The following is a 17,708-nucleotide window of genomic DNA, read 5'->3' as shown; positions in this document are numbered from 1 at the left end:
TGGTGTGTTGTAGGTGATGGTATCGGCTCGTAGAGAGTAGAGACGACAGATAGTCGTAGGTGGATAAGCTTGTATATTTATATATTATCAATGTATTTTAGTATAGTGGAATTCTGTTGTAGTTGTTTGCTGCCTGGCAAAAGTGTTGCGCCGCCAAAACAGAATAATTAAAGGCTGGTTATTTTTACTACAACAAAACTATGGCTAGAACAATTCTTTACTACTACTACTATTTACGACGAAAAGCTGGAAGTGTAGTGTAGAGTATGTCTGTTATAAAATCAATAACAGCAAGTTGGGGGATATGGCCTAGTGGTATGGCGTCTGCTTTGCATGCAGAAGATCCCGAGTTCGATCCTCGGTGTCTCCATTATTTGAGACAATTCAAATTCTATTTTTTTCAGGGGTCGTGAATTTTTTTTTTTTTTTTTTTTTGTTGTGTTGTGCTACTTTTGGTGCATCAGTCAGTGGCCAAACGAAGGAATAATAAAGGACGACTTGAGAGATAATGTTAATTATGTGTGGCGAGAGGGGATATTTGTACATTTTATCTAAGCTACAGTGGTAATGATAAATAATAATAATATGATATTATGAATATATAATTAGTGATGACAAGAGTTACTGCGAAGCACAGCTGTGCAGCAAGCAATGATGTAATAGTTGGCTGCATGACAGAAGAGAAAGCAGCGGCAGACTGCAGCAGGTAAGAAGTGTATCAAAAGGGGAATGGAATCCAAACAGGAAGTATGTGTTACATGAAAACTTGAAAACTATAGCTACAACAACATACAGTGTCTGTTACGAACATTCGTCGACCTTATTACTAAGTGATCATCGTCAACCTCGATGATCACATAATTCCTCAAGTAACAATATCATCCATCATCATCATCATCCTAATTATCAACCTTAATACCAATCTTTCCACTTATTCACATCATTAAATTCCTTAGTAAAAGATATATATACACCATAGTCTTTGAATAATAAAACATCAGTCTGTTATCTTATTTCCTTCGTATATCTTGTTCCTTGTTTCTTTCCTCGTCATCTGGTCTCCTACCTTTGGGCTTCCTTCTTGTCTTGTCCTGTTCCTGTCCACACCTAACAGTGTCACTGCCGTATTTTTTATAGACAGAAATCACAGGAGTAGACCACACAGAGATGACCACGAAGAGGAATACGACCCCGAAGAAGTAATACTGACAAGTAACCACAAAGAAGAGAATATGGTAGTTGATAGATACCCTTTATTACTATGATTGTTGATCCAAGGTATTTATACCTTTTGATCAACTAATATACAATAACATTTATACAATATCGATTTACTAATATGATTACAAATCGGATGCAAGGTTGATGAATAATCGTGGAAGGAGTTAAAGGGATTGGTGCTTTGTATGTTATGAAGAAGTATTATCGCGATTGGTGTGGTAACTTCTTGTAAGCACATAGGATAAAAGAGGAACACGTACGATACACGCTATTCGTTCGTGAATCTCATGGTTCATGTTTCTGGCCGAGAAATATGCTGCGACACACGAAGAATAAAGACGACCCACAAAGAATAACCACGAAGAAGTAAGACCACGAAGGTAAAGTTACGAAGATAGACGAGTAGATAGATAATATTTTTTTCCATAAAAGATGGTCCATATTTATACTGATTTCCATAACTAATAATATACACAGGTATTGCTGCGGATGTGCTGTGAATATGATAGTGGTCATGAGTAAGAGTGTAATGGTGGAGGTTGTTGCTGAGTCGTGAGGAAGTACAATAAACATGTTGCTGCGCATTACCCCAATGATACTTAGCAACCTCAGTAAAAGAAGTGTATACAGTTATTAAAGTAACCAGATATTGTGCGACGACAATGACAATCATTGTGTCTTGTTCCTCCTCCTCGTCGTTGTTACTGTCGTCCTCGCTGCTGTGTCATGTTGCCCGCAAAGCTGATGACTATCACCCTCTGTTGTTCTCTTTGGTAAACAGAATGTGTCAAAAATAAAATCCAAAATCCTGTACCTCGCTTTGCTTGTTTTAATGCTAAACGCCTTGTTGGTGGAACTACTGATCCTTAAACAAACCAAGAGTCCATCATATAAAACACTAGTAGAATATCGTATAAGAAAAAGACATTTGTAGAGACATGGGCTATATGTCATGAAGTCTTTTATAAGAAGCACTTACGGAAAAAACGGCTTTCTCTCAAAACATATTTTCTATTGGTGAGTGTATAGACAAAGATATGAATACCTGTTATTTTCGCAGTAGCTAGGGGCAAGCGGTCTTTGTACAAAGACAGTACATGTATAGTTCTCGCTTTTGGGTCGAATCGCTCGATTTGCAAGCCTGCCGACGTAAAATCATTGTTGCAAGTGTTCGACTTGAACCAACGGACAAAGGCAAAGCTACAGGCGGCGATTTCTTTGTCATTGATTCGCACTGTATGATGAAAGAAGTATGCGAGCTGGCCAACCGTGAACAACGTCGAGTCCCCGTAGGGGCTTGATGAAGCGAAAGCTTATACGCATGATCATGTTTTCGATGATGCTTTACTTACGGTAAAGGTGAACTTTAATTTTGATCTCGCTAATTAAGGTATTGGTTTTTTAGCTTGATTATTGCGCCCAATACATTTTACCTCCAATACACGAGAGCCAAAAACAGCATGCGTTTATGTTGTTGACAGTAAACTATCCCGGATCGATATTCAATCGCTTGCTTCAAAGCCTCCGTTTATGTTTTTGATGATGTGTCGTCCGTTTTCTTGAAGCTTGTTGGAGCAATTCTTTCAACATAATAATATTGAGGATGGGTGTTCTGATATCGAACCGAAAGGGAACGAAATCAGCAGCTGAAGATGTATAAACACCGATTGCTGCATCATATCTATGCGATGCTGTCGCCATCGATCCTTGTTCATATCTCCAGATACTTGTAATCGTTGATTAAGCGGCCCATTGTGACCTTGTTGAATGCTTTAGGGTGCTATCATTTTTGAAGCGTTTGTACCGACCTTGATCATGAGCCGTCTAATGGTGTATAAAGTATACTGATTATTCTACTTTACGAAATGCTTCGTTGACCTATCTTCATCACATGTATTTATCCTTTGCTTACTTTTTTTTTTTATAAATTATCAAATTGGTGGCCTCTATTTTCTTTGATGTCGACGGGTTCTGATTAACATTCATTGAGTGTCCGTAAAAATGGAAAGGTAGTTTTGACAATGGAGACCAATATCTTTAAAGAATAGGAAGCAGATGACTTTATCGCAGAACACTTGGCTCTTTGAATGCGTGTAACTCGAAGGGCAGATCAATTTAAGCTTTATGGTAGCCGGTATGACCTGTTTAACGTAAATGTAACTTTTTCCGTCTAAACGCACAGTGAAAATACGATCTTCTGTCACTGGTCAGTACATAGAAAAGTAACAAAATGCATCAACACGGTTCTTCAACTGATCCAGCATATGTCAATGACTGCATACACCAAACTTGCCAGGTGCCTCTGCATGAGATTCTGAACTCAGGTATTGGCTCAATTTAGTCGCTCATCGCTTTATCACAATGTTAGGGCATCCCAGTACGACCTCAAATCACTTGACCGTTGTCACATTTACAGATTTTTCGAGGTTATAGCGGTATGCTAGTTTTAGAGATACTTCTTAAGATGCGGTAAAAGGGTATCGACATATGCAGTCATGAAAACAGGTGTCTACGCGACAAAACAGGTTTTGTTTACAGGCGAAAAAAGCCGCACTTCTATTAGGCAATTAGATATGAGGAAAATTTTAAAAAGATGATTTTCTAAAGTATAAGCTATTTACAAAAATAATTAAAGAGAAACGGGAAAGGTGAGAGATTAATAGAAAAATGCTAAAGATAGTTAAAGTTTCTAAGGAATGATGTTGACGGGATCGGGCTTGATAACCTGCTCATCCGAGACATTGCTGCGCACAAAGCCCTCGCGTATCTCCTCCAACTCCTTCTTCTTTTGTTCCTCAGTTTCTTGCATGGTCTCGGGACCCCATTCTTGAGGCACAACCAAGTTCAAGAAAATGGCCATCAACGAACCGATACAGTAACCGGTATTGACAATCGTCTCAACAGCACTGAGGAAGCCGAGCAAGCTTTCATTGTCACCTTGATAGGTAAAGACATGTGAGAACCAACCAGGGCAAAGCGTCACACCAAGACCCAAGGCCAATGAAGTAGTGGCGATGAATCGATCACGACGCGTCCATGGCAAGTAAGCGAGAATACGGATACCCGAGACGGTCACACTGGCAAATAGGAACGCATTCATGCCGCCCAAAATCTTATATTGCGTCGTACGATAAAGAAACAGGTTTGACGTTAGTCGTAGCGCTTACATACAAATAAGTGTATGATCTCTCCCTTCCAACTCTTCTTTCTTTGTTTGCTTACCGTTTTAGGGATTGCCAAAAAGACAGCCGATACCTTGCCCAGAATACCAAACAAGATGATGTAGAAACAGCAAAAATAGCCAGCAATACGATTAGCACAACGTGTCTAATGATGAATCCGAATTCAATTAGTAAGCATTACGTAAATTTATATATGTTGGGGGCGTAGATTTGGCTGACTGAAAACTTACTAAAGCGATGATACCGTTGTTTTGGGCAAAGGTAACCTAGTGATAGGAATGTCAATTTTTAGAACCACTCTCGTAAAAGTAAATTTGTGTAAACCATCGGCCGTTGAAAATTTACCACAGGAGAAATGGTCATGCAAGCAGCGATCAGCGAGTTGACACCATCAGCGAGCAAACCACCTTGAATACGACTTGAGAACATAGGACCATCAACCTCAACACCGGAAACATCTGACGATGCAGTAATGTCACCAATGCTTTCGAGGATATTGTCGAGATATACGATAAGAAAAGGAATAACCGCCGGACCATAGATAGAAATAGGGAACGTTGTTGTCCAAACGAAGGTACCGACAGGAGCAGAGGCTATGGATGAACCGTCAACATAACCGCATGCACCGGCGATGATCATGCCGACGATAAGACCAATGACAATCTGAGCACTCTTCATGAAGGGCGAACCAAAGTTCTCGACCAAAACAATTGTAGCGAACACCGAGAAACCCAGGCCAATGAATTCGGCACTGCCCCAGGGCAAAGGATGAGGTGCATTGATATCAGGACACATGGAATAGAGACCAGACTCTGGCATGTTGACGCAAGCACCGGATCCGCCAGCCCAATCCTTGAGAGCAGTGCTGATCACAGAGCAGCCGATTAAAAAGATGGTGACACCGCTGACCATGGGAGGGAAAAGTTTCTTGATGACACGCGGGGGCAAGAAGCTGATGAAGATTTCGAACAAAGAGCATACCATGGCTGGAGAAAACATGTAACGTGTATGAGTCCTTTCCTTATCGACTTGACCATCCAAACTGCACTTTCTATTCCTGACAGAAAAGACAACACTTACAGGTACCGAGGATAGCACCCCAAGCATGTCTGCATGGGAGATACACAGTTGTCCCATCGTCGAGTGTGGCCGTTTCGCAATATCCAGTGGTGTACATGTTGGAAACCACAGCACTGCGGTAAATCAAGTGACAGCGATGATCAGATCACATACTCGAAAACACTAAAGTCAACGTTTCCGTCCAGTGTTCTTCTTACCTGACAGCTGCAATAGCTGCAAAGTTGGGACCAACAACAGTGAGCAAACCAGTGCCCAAGTAATATTCTATACAAGATCATGGCTTTGTAAGAACTTTCCAGATCCAAATATCCACTCATCTGTATCAAGTTGAAGCAGCTCTATCAACATAGAACTCCTAGTGCATCGACATACGTGATTTGAAGAGTCTGAACCGAGTAATCTGAACAATCGACAAAATGCCTGAGGTAATCAATGCAGCAGACAACAAATACTGCTGATCACTCGCTTCCAGGTTGAGCGACGTGGCGCCTTCACCGGTCATAATCAAGATCGGCGTGACAACACCTATATATAAGTTTTGCATAAACAGATATACAAGAAGGTTAAAACTATCGCTTTAAAACTTACTTTCCCATATCCGAATTCTTTTTCTTATATATGGTAAGTACCTGAAACCATGGCAAGGGCATGTTGAAATCCCATAACAGCTGCCAAACCCAACGGCAATCGGCTGTTTAAACCCCAAAAAGGGGTATGTCTCTTTTCTTTCTTGACAAACATTGTAGGCATGCACATGTTAAACCATTCAAAGTCGCCCCACCAGCCTTCTTTGGTCGTCACTTGGCTTTTGAACAGAGTCCACAGATCAGGCTCGGGTTTAGGCTTATAAGCCTCAAACTCCGTCCGACTCGATGAGCTTGACATTGCATTATCGTCGTGTCCGTCTTTGGACTCCATGGTAGGTGGTTTGGAGTTAGTGAGGTGAGAAGTAGGCAAAAAAAAGGAGCGGAAACAGCAAGTACAAAGCCACCGACAATTGCCATTTTTGGTGCATTTATGCGGGGACAGCAGAACTAGAACTTTATTGTTGAGCACTCGCAGCGGTGCTTGTAAATGGTCTGTTGACTTTAATTTTACCACACTGTAACCTAGCAACCAAGTTAGTCTGTTCTCACAACGTTTCTTGTAAATCCAGTTGTTGAATTGAGGACTTGTAAACTTTACAATGAAGATGGTAAAGCTAACAGGAAAGCTTGTAAATTAAACTTTCTCCTTCCCTATTTTTTTCCTTAAATAATGACCACTGACAACACCAACACCAACACCATCATCAACCCTTTGGCCTTGGCCAGTGACACCCCACTTCCTGTTGCCTCTCCCTCCCCTGCTCCGATCAACAACGCCTCTGTCGCTGGTGATTCGGTAAAGCGACCACGTACCGAAAACTAGGACAAAGAAGACGACCTCCACTTGGTTAGTGCTTAGTTGAAAGTCTGTACCGATCCCGATGTAGGGCAACGATCACAGTGAAGAAAGGTACTGGACGCGCATCTTCAATGAGTTTGTTAAAGGTGGCAATCCCAATGGGTGGACTGTGGGCAAAATCCAATACAGATTCAACCATCGTTACGATGGTTGTCTCGAGATTCTCGGGAGCATGGAGTGAAATCGAACGGACAAAAAAAGTGGTGAGACATCAGAAGATAAGGTACAGTGCTTCCAACAAGCAATGTCGCAGCCACGAGTCTGCGTTTGATATTAATATGAAACGCTCACGCGCTTGGTCCAAAAAAGGTTCTCGTGCCATTGTTACCAGACCCACTACTAGAGCAAATACAACGTCTATATTGGGCGCTATCTCCGCTTCAGGTTTGATTGCAGTTGACGTGAAAAAACCAAGACCTGTTAAGAAGAGAAAAGCTGATGGATATATAAGCCCAGGAACTGTCACAGGCCACTACTACATCAGTTTCTTAAAAACGACTCTCGATGAAATGGACAAGCATTTGCATATGAAAGGCCATTATATAGTCATGGGATAATGCACCCATTCACACGCATGAAAACATAAAGAAGTATATTGAGTATCGAGGATACAAATGTGTGTATCTTCCTACTTACTCTCCTGAGCTTAACCCAATAGAACAATTCTGGGCAGTGGCAAAGAGTAAGGTTAAGCGCCATAGGTTTTTGCAGGAAGACACTTTATCAAAAAGAATTACAGAAGCCTACAAAAGTATGGAGAAAAGTCACTTCAGAGGCTTTGTTTCGCATTCTTACAAGTGCTGGGATAAATGTCGAAACAAGGAGCCTATGTAATGGCATCGACAGCCACACCAGAAGCCAATAACACAGCGATTAAGAAATTGGTAAGCTACAATCAGATCAGCAACAAACAATTTTAACTTTATTATATATTTTCTTATATAGGTCATACAACATTGGCAAGTATTTTTAAGAGCACCAAGTGTAGGACACCTCAGAAAAGATGTAGGATATTTGAGAAAGAAGATGTAGGACACTTGAGAGAGATGTAGGACACTTGAGAAAAGATGTAGGACACTTCAACTGCGCGCAAATGATGGGAGAAATCTGGCAGTACATGTTCATAGCATCGTGGACAGTTGTGTTTTTTTTATACATACACACCATGGATGAAAAGTAGCCATTGCATCGAAAAATGGTTGCTCTCATTCAAAATAACATATGCCATATTTTCAATGAGAGCAGCCTAATTGTATTCTTTTCAGATTTCCCAAAGATCAATCTGTCATTACAATATCAAATTGGATTACTGCGGCGTAAGCACTTTATTTTTTCTAAAAAAAAGGGAAAATAAACTTGCAATAAACAACTTCTTTTTCATTTTTTATTAGACAAACCATTAGCACGAAAAAAATTACTTTGATCGTTTAACGTTGGCATGTCGACATTTAAATTTTTCCAGATCCAAATTTTTCAAAAGATCAAAACGTGATAAGATCTCAAACGAAGAGCCATGGTCTACAACAACTTCCTTGATATTGCTGCATTGTCTAGTATTCAAATTAATTAGCATGAAAAAACTTGCTGCAATCAGTATTCTTTTCGACTTACTCTAAAAAAATGTTAATATCATTTAGTAACGTTGAAAGCCCGGCGTAGTCAATGATGACAAGGCAGAAAGGTTTTTGGCTGAAATGAATGCGTGCAACTAAATCTATAGGAAATCTTCAGTTATTATAACTATTATACTGAACCTTGATGTACCTAAGATATCGCTATGGGATCCTTTTAAATGCAGCAGTAAATCATCCTGCTTTGGCGAGTCTCTTTCTAATATTGGTTGGTCTGCTTTGCAAATTGGGCTCACGAATACTTCTTCGCACTTTCCGCGGAAGTATAGTTTGTTCACCATTAACTGTAATGAATGTATTCGTGATTCTTTTGTTTCGTCAGTTGGCGATTTACGTGCGTATCCAATTGTTATGTATTTGGTATCATGTTGTAAATATTTCCAGTATGCCTTGACCGAGTCGGAAGTATCCGTCGCGAACGCTACAGAATAAATTGTTAAAATGTGGAACCCAAAATTTAGTGAAGTGATTTTACCCCTTAGCTGACGATCCTTGCAGAATGGTATAACCGTGTCATCAAGCTTCCGTTTTTGAGACCTGTCTTTGTTACTGTTGTTGCTATTATTATTTTTATAGATGCTGCTGTTGCTATCGTCGCTGCCATTGTTGTTGCTATCGTTGCCGCTGTTGCTATTGTCGCTGTCACTGTTGTTGCTATCGTCGTTATTGCCGTTGTTGTCATTGCCATCGTGATCATCAATGTTATCAGGTAAATCTGTAGGTGGCATTGTTGGAGAATCGGGATAACTTATGAATTTGAAGGGATCTCGCTTGTGTACATTGATACCAATAGCCATCGGTTGAAAAGGATCGTGATTATGTATGTGTACTGCAATTAAGCCACTTTTTTCTAGATGTTCTTTTGCCTTTTTTCTCTCTTCTGGATCATTGGGTTTGTATCCAAGGACAAGGCAGGAAGCTTGACCTAAAGTTAACATTTTCAGGGCAAGAGAATTACAACTGAAAAAAAAGGAAAGAAAAAAATAGAAAACAATAAGAGATCACACGAATTGCTTATTTCTAAGTAACTAAAATATAATCGAGAAAGTACAAAATTAATTTTGATTAGTCAATAACATCAATTTCAATTGTCTAGTGACAGACATTTGTTATTCAGAGCTGCTCGAGTGACCAAATTTTTACATATAGGAGTTTAAACATCCGTTACACATGTCCCCTCTACTATCTTCACTCCTTCAGTAGACCAAACTTCTCCCCACACCAATTTCAGATTTTCCTTACAATCTGTAAGTCCTTGTGTAGACCAAAAAAAAGTGGAAGTATAAATCTTTGTAAGACCAAAAAATAAGAAAAAAACTCTAGATAGTGATAGCTGTAATATCCAATAAACCAAAAGAGACAGAATAAGTCAACGAGACCTAAAAGGAATTGAAACTGGTTTATTATGATAACAAAAAGTTCTCACTATTTATAAAAAATGGCTTATCCTTAGCAACTACTTCAGCGTGTGCATTGAACGAATGAATTGATGTTATAAATCAATCATATAGGATTAAGTAATGTATGATGCGTGAGTAAAAGGTACATCCGGGTAAATGCCTCAGATAGTAGCTAATATGAATTACGTGATCCCAATAATGACAACTTCTTCCTGAGCATAGCTGATCAGTGTTTCACTAAGATGTGTATGAATAAAGAAATGTCTGCACAAGTGAGGTTATGAGGGGAATAACAGCAATCGTTAATGACCGATTAAAGAATATGTGTTATTGATCATATTGGATACAACAATAGCAAATACTCTATTGATGGTATACTAATAGCAATATAGTAGAAAGAATATTATAACTTTGTATATTAATTATAATTAATAATAGAGTGATAATATAATATTATTTAGTTTATTACTTAGTAGCAAATTTTAAGATGAAGAAAAGAAATTGTTTTTTTTAATTAAAGGTATCTATAATTAATTTACAATTGTAAATTGTTTATAGAATCTTTAATTTTACTCCTTCAATAGTAATTTTCTTTGTTGCTAGAAAGAAAAAAAAAACTTTTTATCGTTAAGGTCTTATTGTTATATTTTCTCCTGATTTTTATAGAAATTACATTTTTATAATTAAATGGCACAGTAACTACTTATATATAATTATAGCTATAAACTGGTCCCTCCGCTTCGCTTCCGGACGATGTGAGCCCCTCCACTTCGCTTCCGGACGATGTGAGCCCCTCCGCTTCGCTGCGTGTCAGCATCTGTCCTCCAGGGACCAGTTTACTGGGCTCTGCCCCAGACCCTGGGTGGGGGGCAATGCCCCCTACCAACCCCCCTTTTGCCTTCAAACAATGCTGAAAATTTGTTCTGCTTGACAGGAGTGAGAATGGTGTTTTTTACAATTTTCATTGTCGTCACTGCACTAAAAATGCCTGAAGGCAATACCTCTTTCAGATTAAGATTATGTAGCTGATTACTGTGTCAGTTACTTGAGTTAATGCACTCCGAACTCTCAGACGATTCATGTCCAATACCCAGGCAATCCTCGCAACTGAACAGATCGTGTTCAGTTTCTTCGTAAAATTTACAGGTCAGAATCTTAGAGGTGGAATTCTCTTGCTCTTGAAACGGGTATTGGACAATTGTTGAGGTAGAAATTCTAGGACATCATAAAAGGTGTGATTGTTGCACCCTAAACCTAGGCCGTTGTGTTCGCTCTATCATACTTACTAAAAATGTGATTGTTACACCCTAAAATAAGCACGCTTTGTTTGCTCTACCTACTAAAGATGTGACCGTACACCCTAAACAAAGCTCGCTTTGCTCGCCCTACTTACTTACCAAAGCAAAGGCCCGAAATTCTATTATTTGTTACGATCTAGATGCTTTTGCTAATATGACATTGATAATTATATTTGCAGGACGTTCCCTCCCGCTGACCCTCCCGTTAGGGCGCTGCCCCACTCTAAACCCGAAGCTCTAAAAGGTGGGGCAGCGACAGCAGGAGAAGTTGGTGGAGGCGAACTGTTGATCATAGGCACAGGTGATCGTGGCAAGGTAGTAGCTATAGCGAGTATTGGAGGAGGTTTGTTTGTAATCTTTTCAAAAATTTAGTAAGTACACAGTACCACGTTGATAGGGTTAAGTGGGCATTCTCTATGATAACGCCTACTGCCTACGATGGGTGCTCGAGCCACAGATACAAAACGTAGGCGCAAAAGTTCTTACAAAAACGAACTATCTGTAGCTTTGTAAGCAAACAGCTGCAGCAGTAATATTTAAATACACATGGTTAAAATATGCGTTGCCTATTCTACTGAAACACTGCGAGAATGCACTGGACATGGCTCATTGCGATCCGAGCTACAGTGATAGGCATGATCGGTCGACTGCTTTGTCGAGAAATATGCAGAAAAAAATAGTTAGTAAATTTGTAGCTCATCTAGAACAGTCTGTCAGAATCCCGGCTAATGGTGGAAAATGCTCAACGATTTTTACAGAAAGACCTCAAATGTCATTGATGGCAGATGAAATCAAGTAGCACACCTCTTCGGAACTCATATTGAGAAATGTAATGTGGTAATAGTCTAGGAAGACGGCACAAAGTTGAAGTTTACCCAAGTCTCTCAGGAATGTGTAACGTTAAAAAAGCATGGCTGTTACAAAGTGAAATTTCCAAATCTGGATTTTAGCTGGGATTGAAATCGTAAGGACCATGCTCTATTTAATAGAAGATAATATATAGTCATTTATAATGAACCAAGATTATTTTCATGTAAATATTTAGAAAGTAAAATTTTTTAATTGAATTTATTAATTGTAAGCCAACTATTATTACTTTCAGGATAGTCTTTCCATTTTACATTAAATTTCATAATATTATTCTTTATTTCATGTCCTTGAGTTGATTCTATTTTATATGTATTATATGTTTTAGTAGTTTTTGCTCCTATTTTCCGTTTTTTTCCTTGATCATTTTTTTTAAATTACATTTATATCAGTTTTATTAGTTTCTTCTTCATCTGCTGAATAATCATCGGCAATCATTTTCAATATCTAAATTAAGAATATTATCTTGTAATTCTATCATTTCATTTAATTTTTTTTTATTTTCTATCTCATTACTAACTACTATATCAATTAATTTTATTTCAATAGGAAATTCAAAATCATCACTAGCCTATAGTTTATGATGTGGTAAGATAGGTATATTGAATAATTCTACAAATTGATTTATATTTTTTAGTAAGCAAGCAACTTTAAATTGTAGATAATAATGGTCTGCCTTTGTTATTTTTGTAACTATTTTACTATTATTGAATCTTTTAAATTTACTTCCAATTATTGAAAATTGTGTACTGACACCCCACTTCCTGTTGCCTCTCCCTCCCCTGCTCTAAGCAACAACGCTTCTGTCGCTAGTGATTCGGTAAAGCAACCACGTAGAAGAATAAACATTATTAATAAATATTTTTGAAAACTATAAAATTTTTTCATTCACTAGATTGTAAAAAATTATTATGTTTTCTTATCTCATTTGAGAAATATTAAAAATTAAATTCTAGAATTTATATTTTTATATTTCCATATTACTTTTTAAAAAATCAAAAAATATAATCCTAGGATTAGATTTTTATTATTCTAATAATAATAATAGCAAAAACAAAAATAATTATTTTATTTTTTTTTCTTTAAGTCTAAAAAATAAAATTTATTTTATTTTAGCGAAGCTAATACTTTTCGGGTCTTTAGACCCTTCAAGTCTTTTTTTAAATCAAAAATTTACAATTTTTGAGGCGAAGCCTTGCTTCTTACTTTTTAATTTATTAAAAAGAGTGAAACTTCATTTCACTAAAAAGAATAAATTCTTTTTTTATTTAATAAAAAGACTTAAAGGGGGATAAACCCCCGGTTTATAGCTCCTTTTAGTCGCTAAATATAAATCAAAGATTTATATTTTCAAGGACTTAAAGAAAAAAAAAATAATTTGTTTTTGTTTTTTGATATATAAAAAGAAATTATAGATTATAAAAAATTTATTAAATTTTTTTAATCACTATATTAATAGTTAACCCTTGTACCAAAAACTAGGACAAAGAAGACGACCTCCACTTGGTTAGTGCTTAGTTGAAAGTCTGTACCGATCCTGATGTAGGGCAACGATTACAGTGAAGAAAGGTACTGGACGCGCATCTTCAATGAGTTTGTTAAAGGTGGCAATCCCAATGGGTGGACTGTGGGCAAAATCCAATACAGATTCAACATCATAACGATGGTTGTCTCGAGATTCTCGGGAGCATGGAGTGAAATCGAACAGACAAAAAAAAGTGGTGAGACATCAGAAGATAAGGTACAGTGCTTCCAACAAGCAATGTCGCAGCCACGAGTCTGCGTTTGATATTAATATGAAACGCTCACGCGCTTGGTCCAAAAAAGGTTCTTCTCGTGCCATTGTTACCAGACCCACTACTAGAGCAAATACAACGTCTATATTGGGCGCTATCTCCGCTTCAGGTTTGATTGCAGTTGACGTGAAAAAACCAAGACCTGTTAAGAAGAGAAAAGCTGATGGATATATAAGCCCAGGAACTGTCATAGGCCACTACTACATCAGTTTCTTAAAAACGACTCTCGATGAAATGGACAAGCATTTGCATATGAAAGGCCATTATATAGTCATGGGATAATGCACCCATTCACACGCATGAAAACATAAAGAAGTATATTGAGTATCGAGGATACAAATGTGTGTATCTTCCTACTTACTCTCCTGAGCTTAACCCAATAGAACAATTCTGGGCAGTGGCAAAGAGTAAGGTTAAGCGCCATAGGTTTTTGCAGGAAGACACTTTATCAAAAAGAATTACAGAAGCCTACAAAAGTATGGAGAAAAGTCACTTCAGAGGCTTTGTTTCGCATTCTTACAAGTGCTGGGATAAATGTCGAAACAAGGAGCCTATGTAATGGCATCGACAGCCACACCAGAAGCCAATAACACAGCGATTAAGAAATTGGTAAGCTACAATCAGATCAGCAACAAACAATTTTAACTTTATTATATATTTTCTTATATAGGTCATACAACATTGGCAAGTATTTTTAAGAGTACCAAGTGTAGGACACCTCAGAAAAGATGTAGGATATTTGAGAAAGAAGATGTAGGACACTTGAGAGAGATGTAGGACACTTGAGAAAAGATGTAGGACACTTCAACTGCGCGCAAATGATGGGAGAAATCTGGCAGTACATGTTCATAGCATCGTGGACAGTTGTGTTTTTTTTATACATACACACCATGGATGAAAAGTAGCCATTGCATCGAAAAATGGTTGCTCTCATTCAAAATAACATATGCCATATTTTCAATGAGAGCAGCCTAATTGTATTCTTTTCAGATTTCCCAAAGATCAATCTGTCATTACAATATCAAATTGGATTACTGCGGCGTAAGCACTTTATTTTTTCTAAAAAAAAGGGAAAATAAACTTGCAATAAACAACTTCTTTTTCATTTTTTATTAGACAAACCATTAGCACGAAAAAAATTACTTTGATCGTTTAACGTTGGCATGTCGACATTTAAATTTTTCCAGATCCAAATTTTTCAAAAGATCAAAACGTGATAAGATCTCAAACGAAGAGCCATGGTCTACAACAACTTCCTTGATATTGCTGCATTGTCTAGTATTCAAATTAATTAGCATGAAAAAACTTGCTGCAATCAGTATTCTTTTCGACTTACTCTAAAAAAATGTTAATATCATTTAGTAACGTTGAAAGCCCGGCGTAGTCAATGATGACAAGGCAGAAAGGTTTTTGGCTGAAATGAATGCGTGCAACTAAATCTATAGGAAATCTTCAGTTATTATAACTATTATACTGAACCTTGATGTACCTAAGATATCGCTATGGGATCCTTTTAAATGCAGCAGTAAATCATCCTGCTTTGGCGAGTCTCTTTCTAATATTGGTTGGTCTGCTTTGCAAATTGGGCTCATGAATACTTCTTTGCACTTTCTGCAGAAGTATAGTTTGTTCACCACTAACTGTAATAAACGTATTCGTGATTCTTTTGTTTCGTCAGTTGGCGATTTATGTGCGTATCCAATTGTTATGTATTTGGTATCATGTTGTAAATATTTCCAGTATGCCTTGACTGAGTCAGAAGTATCCTTCGCGAACGCTACAGAATAGATTGTTAAAATATGGAAACCCAAAATTTAGTGAAGTGATTTTACCCCTCAGCTGTTCATCAAACACCCATAAGTTTCGTCCAGGTTTTCGCTGATTTTTTCGTGAGCGTGCTGATTCTCCCCAGATCTTTGCCTGTCCAAATTCAATATTGAAGTTGATTTACGCTACAATGATTTTTAAAGACGCGGGAACACACAGCACATTGATTGGTATTGATCTTCTGCAGTTAGGAATTGTTTGGAATAACAATTGTCGTTCAAAGGATTTTCATCAGTGGCAATTTCTTTCATAAGATTCAGCAGACGATCCTTGCAGAATGGTATAACCGTGTCATCAAGCTTCCGTTTTTAAGACCTGTATTTGTTACTGTTGTTGCTATTATTATTTTTATAGATGCTGCTGTTGCTATCGTCGCTGCCATTGTTGTTGCTATCGTTGCCGCTGTTGCTATTGTCGCTGTCACTGTTGTTGCTATCGTCGTTATTGCCGTTGTTGTCATTGCCATCGTGATCATCAATGTTATCAGGTAAATCTGTAGGTGGCATTGTTGGAGAATCGGGATAACTTATGAATTTGAAGGGATCTCGCTTGTGTACATTGATACCAATAGCCATCAGTTGAAAAGGATCGTGATTATGTATGTGTACTGCAATTAAGCCACTTTTTTCTAGATGTTCTTTTGCCTTTTTTCTCTCTTCTGGATCATTGGGTTTGTATCCAAGGACAAGGCAGGAAGCTTGACCTAAAGTTAACATTTTCAGGGCAAGAGAATTACAACTGAAAAAAAAGGAAAGAAAAAAAGAGAAAACAATAAGAGATCACACGAATTGCTTATTTCTAAGTAACTAAAATATAATCGAGAAAGTACAAAATTAATTTTGATTAGTCAATAACATCAATTTCAATTGTCCAGTGACAGACATTTGTTATTCAGAGCTGCTCGAGTGACCAAATTTTTACATATAGGAGTTTAAACATCCGTTACACATGTCCCCTCTACTATCTTCACTCCTTCAGTAGACCAAACTTCTCCCCACACCAATTTCAGATTTTCCTTACAATCTGTAAGTCCTTGTGTAGACCAAAAAAAGTGGAAGTATAAATCTTTGTAAGACCAAAAAATAAGAAAAAAACTCTAGATAGTGATAGCTGTAATATCCAATAAACCAAAAGAGACAGAATAAGTCAACGAGACCTAAAAGGAATTGAAACTGGTTTATTATGATAACAAAAAGTTCTCACTATTTATAAGAAATGGCTTATCCTTAGCAACTACTACAGCGTGTGCATTGAACGAATGAATTGATGTTATAAATCAACCATATAGGATTAAGTAATGTATGATGCGTGAGTAAAAGGTACATCCGGGTAAATGCCTCAGATAGTAGCTAATGTGAATTACGTGATCCCAATAATGACAACTTCTTCCTGAGCATAGCTGATCAGTGTTTCACTAAGATGTGTATGAATAAAGAAATGTCTGCACAAGTGAGGTTATGAGGGGAATAACAGCAATCGTTAATGACCGATTAAAGAATATGTGTTATTGATCATATTGGATACAACAATAGCAAATACTCTATTGATGGTATACTAATAGCAATATAGTAGAAAGAATATTATAACTTTGTATATTAATTATAATTAATAATAGAGTGATAATATAATATTATTTAGTTTATTACCTAGTAGCAAATTTTAAGATGAAGAAAAGAAATTGTTTTTTTTAATTAAAGGTATCTATAATTAATTTACAATTGTAAATTGTTTATAGAATCTTTAATTTTACTCCTTCAATAGTAATTTTCTTTGTTGCTAGAAAGAAAAAAAAAACTTTTTATCGTTAAGGTCTTATTGTTATATTTTCTCCTGATTTTTATAGAAATTACATTTTTATAATTAAATGGCACAGTAACTACTTATATATAATTATAGCTATAATATATAGTCATTTATAATGAACCAAGATTATTTTCATGTAAATATTTAGAAAGTAAAA

At 37.2% G+C, this 17,708-nt stretch overlaps 4 protein-coding genes and 1 non-coding gene across 5 annotated transcripts; 2 read left to right on the top strand and 3 right to left on the bottom strand.

Moving 5' to 3' along the window:
- Positions 1-298: 298 nt before the first annotated feature.
- BDB00DRAFT_t3 lies at positions 299-370 on the top strand. Its single transcript has one exon. It is a non-coding gene; the product is annotated as a tRNA-Ala (tRNA).
- Positions 371-1,775: 1,405 nt separating this feature from the next.
- On the top strand, positions 1,776-2,522 carry BDB00DRAFT_935247 (uncharacterized protein; the record flags this gene model as incomplete). The annotated part of the gene is made up of 2 exons (XM_053129186.1): positions 1,776-1,994; positions 2,289-2,522. Exons 1-2 carry the CDS (start codon positions 1,884-1,886, stop codon positions 2,520-2,522), a joined length of 345 nt encoding a protein of 114 aa, XP_052985269.1. The 5' UTR covers positions 1,776-1,883.
- Positions 2,523-3,910: 1,388 nt separating this feature from the next.
- On the bottom strand, positions 3,911-6,368 carry BDB00DRAFT_754083 (permease family-domain-containing protein; the record flags this gene model as incomplete). Its single annotated transcript, XM_053118733.1, has 8 exons — positions 3,911-4,333; positions 4,444-4,548; positions 4,634-4,669; positions 4,749-5,389; positions 5,478-5,596; positions 5,681-5,747; positions 5,856-6,008; positions 6,113-6,368. 8 exons carry the CDS (start codon positions 6,366-6,368, stop codon positions 3,911-3,913), a joined length of 1,800 nt encoding a protein of 599 aa, XP_052985268.1.
- A 1,873-nt stretch (positions 6,369-8,241) lies between these two features.
- BDB00DRAFT_797749 (uncharacterized protein) lies at positions 8,242-9,615 on the bottom strand. The gene is made up of 4 exons (XM_053121565.1): positions 9,036-9,615; positions 8,694-8,981; positions 8,541-8,643; positions 8,242-8,479 (listed from the first exon to the last, which is right to left on the bottom strand). The coding sequence occupies exons 1-4, from the start codon at positions 9,496-9,498 to the stop codon at positions 8,344-8,346; spliced, it is 990 nt and encodes a 329-aa protein (XP_052985267.1). The 5' UTR covers positions 9,499-9,615; the 3' UTR covers positions 8,242-8,343.
- Positions 9,616-14,958: 5,343 nt separating this feature from the next.
- Positions 14,959-16,698, bottom strand: BDB00DRAFT_797738 (uncharacterized protein; the record flags this gene model as incomplete). Its single annotated transcript, XM_053121564.1, has 5 exons — positions 14,959-15,196; positions 15,258-15,360; positions 15,411-15,698; positions 16,077-16,451; positions 16,686-16,698. 5 exons carry the CDS (start codon positions 16,696-16,698, stop codon positions 15,061-15,063), a joined length of 915 nt encoding a protein of 304 aa, XP_052985266.1. The 3' UTR covers positions 14,959-15,060.
- Positions 16,699-17,708: the final 1,010 nt, after the last annotated feature.

The sequence above is a fragment of the Zychaea mexicana genome (genome assembly GCF_025766255.1).
Source record: "Zychaea mexicana strain RSA 1403 chromosome Unknown BDB00scaffold_3, whole genome shotgun sequence".
NCBI lineage: Eukaryota > Fungi > Mucoromycota > Mucoromycetes > Mucorales > Lichtheimiaceae > Zychaea > Zychaea mexicana.
This window is presented reverse-complemented; position numbering and strand designations above follow the sequence as displayed.